Below are 6746 nucleotides of genomic sequence, written 5' to 3'. Positions count from 1 at the left end.
TCAGACCACAGCACACTTTTCAACTTTGCGTCTGTTCATTTTAAATGAGCTCGGGCCCAGAGAAGGTGGCAGCGTTTCTGGATGTTGTTGATGTATGGCTTTCGCTTTGCATGGCAGAGTTTTAACTTGCACTTGTAGATGTAGCGATGAACTGTGTTAACTGACAATGGTTTTCTGAAGTGTTCCTGAGCCCACGCGGTAAGATCCTTTACACAATGATGTTGGTTTTTAATGCAGTGCCGCATGAGGGATTGAAGGTCATGGGCATTCAATGTTGGTTTTCCACTTTGCGTCTGTCCATTTTAAATGAGTTCAGGCCCAGAGAAGGCGGTGGCGTTTCCGGATGTTGTTGATGTATGGCTTTTGCTGTGCATGGTAGAGTTTTAACTTGCAGTTGTAGATGTAGCGATGAACTGTGTTAACTGACAATGGTTTTCTGAAGTGTTTCTGAGCCCATGCAGTAAGATCCTTTACACAATATCGGTTTTTAATGCAGTGCCACATGAGGGATCAAAGGTCATAGGCATTCAATGTTGATTTTCAGCCCTGGCGCTTACGTGTATTAAGTTCTCCAGATTCTCTGAATCTTGTGATATTATTATGGACTGTAGATGAAATTCCTAAATTCCTTGCAACTGAACATTGAGAAACATTGTTCTTAAACTGTTGGACTATTTTTTTCACGCAATTGTTCACAAAGTGGTGATCCTCACCCCATATTTGCTTGTGAACAGCTGAGCATTTTGGGGATGCTCCTTCCCAATCATGACACTCACCTTTTTCCAATTAACCTGTTCACCTGTGGATTGTTCCAAACAGGTGTTCTTTGAGCATTCATCAACTTTCCCAGTCTTTTGTTGCCCCTGTCCCAGCTTTATTGAAATGTGCTGCAGGCATCCATTTCAAAACGAGCAAATATTTGCACAAAAACAAAAAAGTATATCAGTTTTAGCATTAAATATCTTGTCTTTGTGGTGTATTCAATTGAATATAGGTTGAAGATGATTTGCAAATCATTGTATTCTGTTTTTATTTACATTTCATACAACATCCCAACTTCATTGTAATTGGGGTTGTACATAGATACATACATACATACATATAAAGTCATGTGGCTGCTATCCAGTTACAACAGGTCAACTATTTGATCTTCACTTTCCCAAACACACCAAAACTCATTAACAGCTCTGTGACCCACAGGATGTGTATAATAAAGATAATAATCTAAACCAGGAAAAGCTGTTGGACCAGATGGTAAGTCTCCATTTATATAGTTACATAAGTTCATATTTTATATCATGTTCAGCTCAACAAGTTCAACTCATGGACTGTAAAAGGTTCTCCGCTGGTATAATGTATGCACTGACTAAAAAGTGACACAATTAAGTTCTGTATAGGCCCTGACTTCCAATTTTCACTCACTCATCTTCAACCGCTTATCCGGGATCGGGTCACTCCTCTCTTCATCCATTAGTCTCATTGCTTTTGAGGTGGACAAACATTCACTCATTCATTTTCTATACCCACTCATTCCAATTAAGGGTTGGGGGATGGAGCCTGCCCCAGCAGTCACTGAACGAGAGGTGGGGTAGACCCAGGACAGTCTGCCAGTCTATTGCAGGGCTGACACATATAGACAAACAAATTCATTCACATTCTCACTTACAGATATGGTCAATTTAGAGTCCCCAGTTCACCGAATCTGCATGTCTTTGGAAGTTGGGAGGAAGCTGGACCACCCAGAGGGAACCCACGCAAACACGGAGAGAACATGCAAACTCCACACAGAAAGGACCAGGTCAAAAGCAAACTTGGGCCCTTCTAGCTGTGAGGCAATAGTGCTAACTGCTAATCCACTGTGGCGCCATAAACTAACATGTAAGAATCTAATAGTGAAGCATTCTATGGTTCCACATACCTCATGGTGTATTCGCTGGTAGACCTTCTGTTCATTGTCCAGAACGACAAAAGATTCCGAACGAACGGCATTACCATTGAAGATGAAACTGAGGTTGCCGCGCTGGCACTTCATGTCTGTAAAGTCTATCAACGTTGTGTCCAATCTGTATAAATACACACAGAGACAAGAAAAAGGGTTTAGTGTGCACAGTTTACTGTCATGAAGAAGAGAGAAAAAAGAGGATGACAGCAAAAGAACTAAACTAATTTTAACAGTGACTGTATCCAGTCCATTTGCAAACACAATCAAAGATACATGAAAAGTGTGAATGATGTCATTGGCAATGGGAACAAACCAATTATCACTTCATATGACAAAGAGCAGCACTGAAACAATGCATTATGAGGAAGAGAATATCAGATTTTCTTCAGAAGACCACACACAAAGATGTATGAGAAGGCGGTCTGACGTTTTACTAGAATGTAAATGAAGTTGGAGTAACAGTTTTTCTCCTCGTCTATCTCTCTCCATCTGACGCACTTTCTGCCTGAAACTGCAGGATAATAGGAACGCATTTCTCAATACAAAATCAGATAACCAGCAGCAGTTTCAGAGAACAATCACAGCTGCATACGAAGGAGCTCTCATGAGAACAGCATGTACAGAAAACAACACATTGAACTCATTGTTGAAATGTTTCATACGTGTCTTTAGTGATCCAAAGATTGAAATGTGCGTATGTGCTATCAAGAAAGATTTGCCCTCATTTGTGTGAAATGCAAGACTCAAATCCATGTCTGTGCTTCTGAAATGACCGTCAGTTCAACTTCTGTGCTCCTGAATGCTGCTTGATGTTTGTTTCTGTGGATTCGATGATGTTTCTTCATGTCAGCAAGAGACCGTCTGTGATGAATTTGTGGTGTTGGCCTTTATAAGTGACATTAGACACCACAGTACTTCTACATCTCTTAGGCTTGAATTAAAATTGCAGAAGTAAGAGATGTGTGCACAGGGGAATTGCATTGATGCTTCCTCACTGCACCGTCCCAGTGATTTCACACTCTAATTAATTAAAAGTAGTTCAGCACTAATGCAGTCAGCTGTCTCCACAGCCCAGAGGCTGCTAACAAGAACTGCTGCTGAGAAACACTTATTTAGTATGAAGTGACTGAACACTGGTCTTCAAACGCATACATTCTCTCTGGAGTCGATATAAGGATATTGGTAAGCTTGGTGCTCTTTAAAGTGTTCATGTTCTCACCATCAACCCCAATAGATAAGATAAGATGGAACAATGTTTTGGCCAAATTGGCATCACTCCACAGTTGGCAATGAGTACGGCACTTTTTGGGTGCCTCTCTCAGTGTGCATTCCTTTTGTGGAGAGTGATATCTCAGCAAAGGAGACATTTACAACAAGCGACACTCAATGATTGACAACTACCCCAGAGGTGACACTTCTCTGGTCAGGGGTGAATTCAGTGCAACAACAGACACCAAAAGGGCTGCTCAGAGACCACACACCCAAGAAATCAACCATCATTCTACAACCCCAATTCCAGTGAAGTTGGGACGTTGTGCAAAATGTAAATAAAAAGAGAATACAATGAATTGCAAATCCTCTTCAACCTATATTCAATTGAATACACCACAAAGACGATATTTAATGTTCAAACTGATAAACTTTGTTGTTTTTGTGCAAATATTTGCTCATTTTGAAATGGATGCCTGCAACACATTTAAAAAAGCTGAGACAGTGGCATGTTTACCACTGTGTTACATCACCTTTCCTTCTAACAACACTCAATAAGCGTTTGGGAACTGAGGACACTAATTGTTGAAGCTTTGTAGGTGGAATTCTTTCCAATTCTTGTTTGATGTACGACTCCATTGTCATATTTTGCGCTTTATAATGTACCACACATTTTCAGTGGGCGACAGGTCTGGACTACAGGCAGGCCAGTCTAGTACCCACACTCTTTTATTTCGAAGTCACGCTGTTGTAACACGTGCAGAATGTGGCTTGGCATTGTCTTGCTGAAATAAGCAGGGACGTCCCTGAAAAAGACGTTGCTTGGATGGCAGCATGTGTTGCTCCAAATCCTGGATGTACCTTTCAGCATTGATGATGCCATCACAGATGTGTAAGTTGCCCATGCCATGGGCACTAACACACCCCCATACCATCACAGATGCTGGCTTTTGAACTTTGCACTGGTAACATTCTGGATGGCCTTTTTCCTCTTTTGTCCGGAGGACACAATGTCCTGAGTGTTCCTGAGCCCACACGGTATGATCCTTTACACAATGATGTCAGTTTGTAATGCAATGCTGCCTGAGCAATCAAAGGTCACAGGCATTCAAGTTGGTTTTCAGCCTTGCTGCTTACGTGTAGAAAGTTCTCCAGATTCTCTGAATCTTCTGATTATATTATGGACTGTAGATGATGGAATCCCTAAATTCCTTGCAATTGAATTTAGAAACATTGTTCTTAAACTGTTGGACTATTTTTTCGTGCAGTCGTTCACAAAGTGGTGATCCTCACCCCATCTTTGCTTGTGAACAGCTGAGCCTTTTGGGGATGCTCCTTCCCAATCATGACACTCGCCTTTTTCCAATTAACCTGTTCACCTGTGGAATGTTCCAAACAGATGTTCTTTGAGCATTCATCAACTTTCCCAGTCTTTTGTTGCCCCTGTCCCAGCTTTATTGAAATGTGCTGCAGGCATCCATTTCAAAATGAGCAAACATTTGCACAAAAACAAAAAAGTATAAGAGTTTGAGCATTAAATATCTCGTCTTTGTGGTGTATTCAACTGAATATAGGTTGAAGATGATTTGCAAATCATTGTATTCTGTTTTTATTTACATTTCATACAACATCACAACTTCATTGGAATTGGGGTTGTACATACATACATACATACATACATACATACATACACACACACATACATACGAGGTCTATTAGAAAAGTATCCGACCTTATTATTTTTTTCAAAAACCATATGGATTTGAATCACGTGTAATTGCGTCAGACAAGCTTGAACCCTCGTGCGCATATGTGAGTTTTTCCACGCCTGTTGGTTGCGTCATTCGCCTGTGAGCAGGCTTTGAGTGAGAAGTGGTCCACCCCCTCGTCGGATTTTCATTGTCAGGAAATGGCGAAATGATTTGGGCTTTTTTCCATCAGAATTTTTTCAGAAACTGTTAGAGACTGGCAGCTGGAAACCATTTGAAAAATTTATCTGGCTTTCAGTGAAAATTTTACGGGCTTCACAGAGAATAAGGACTGTTACTACAGCTTTAAGGACGCGAGGCGCGCCGTGCTCCGTGCCGCCATCGAGAGCCACAAACCAGCGAATCATTTCTAAACGGATGGCTCTGTGGATCCGAGACCATCGTGTGCACTTTCTCTGGTTATCACAAGAGCTGGACATCAGCCATTTTCCAGCGTTTTTCACTTTTAACAAGAGATTTTGTCATGGAAAGAGGAGTGGAGGCTTCGTGCGTCACGACCGATTTGCTGATGGAGCGAGACAAAGGAACACCTCCGTTTTGGTCTCACAGGACGGCTTTGACATGGCGTTCAGACAGCTGTCGGTGGTTTTTCCATCGAGTGATTATCCGAGAAATTGTGGAAGAACATGTCCCGTGAGGCTTCATCACGGCGTTGCTGTGTGCCATGCGGCACCGCCGCAACGCATGAAACCTCCGCTCCTCTTTCCATGACAAAAACTCCTGTAACAGTGGAATGTGCCGTTCATTTCCAAACTGGACGCTGTGTTTTATCTGGGACGTCGTCTGACTAGCACAGGAATTGTGAAAAGACATGGACATCAGCACTTTTTCGGCACATTGAGACAGACATGTGGAGGAATTCCGCGCGCCGCGGCGGTGCCGCATGGCACAAAGCAACGCCGTGATGAAGCCTCACGGGACATGTTCTGGCATGTCCAGGCACATCCACAATTTCTCGGATAGTCACTCGATGGAAAAACCACCGACAGCTGTCTGAACGCCATCTCAAAGCCGTCCTGTGAGACCAAAATGGAGGTGTTCCTTTGTCTCGCTCCATCAGCAAATCGGTCGTGACGCGTGAAGCCTCCGCTCAGCTTTCCATAACAAAATCTCTTGTTAAAAGTGAAATCTGCCGGAAAATGGTTGATGTCCAGCTCTTGTGATAACCAGAGAAAGTGCACACGACGGTCTCAGATCCACAGAGCCATCCGTTTAGAAATGATCCAGTGGTTTGTAGCTCTCGATGGCGGCACGGAGCGCGGCGCGCCGAGCGTCCTTAAAGCCGTCCTTAAAGCTGTAGTAACAGTCCTTATTCTCTGTGAAGCCCGTAAAATTTTCACCGAAAGCCAGATAAATTTTTCAAATGGTTTCCAGCTGCCAGTCTCTAACAGTTTCTGAAAAAATTCTGATGGAAAAAAAGCCCAAATCATTCCGCCATTTCCTGACAATGAAAATCCGCCAAGGGGGCTGGACCACTCCTCACTCAAAGCCTGCTCACAGGCGAATGACGCAACCGACAGGCGTGGAAAAACTCACGCATGCGTACGAGGGTTCAAACTTGTCTGACGCAATCACACACGATTCAAATCCATATGGTTTTTGAAAAAAATAATAAGGTCGGATACTTTTCTAATAGACCTCGTATATATATATATATATATATATATATATATATATATACACTCAACAAAAATATAAACGCAACACTTTTGGTTTTGCTCCCATTTTGTATGAGATGAACTCAAAGATCTAAAACTTTTTCCACATACACAATATCAACATTTCCCTCAAATATTGTTCACAAACCAGTCTAAATCTGTGATAGT

The 6746-nt window shown here is 42.2% G+C and overlaps 1 protein-coding gene across 1 annotated transcript in view; it reads right to left on the bottom strand.

Annotated features, from left to right (window-relative positions):
- Positions 1-6746, bottom strand: part of LOC117518101 (ankyrin repeat domain-containing protein 13C-A-like) — a 105145-nt gene that overhangs the window by 26572 nt on the left and 71827 nt on the right. Inside the window, exon 7 of the mRNA XM_034179164.1 lies at positions 1919-2063. Coding sequence (XP_034035055.1) covers positions 1919-2063 — 145 coding nt within the window. The remainder of the gene's footprint in view (positions 1-1918; positions 2064-6746) is intronic.

Source organism: Thalassophryne amazonica, chromosome 10, assembly GCF_902500255.1.
Source record: "Thalassophryne amazonica chromosome 10, fThaAma1.1, whole genome shotgun sequence".
Lineage (NCBI taxonomy): Eukaryota > Metazoa > Chordata > Actinopteri > Batrachoidiformes > Batrachoididae > Thalassophryne > Thalassophryne amazonica.
Note: the sequence above shows the minus strand (reverse complement) of the source record. Positions and strands in the feature narration are given on the sequence as shown.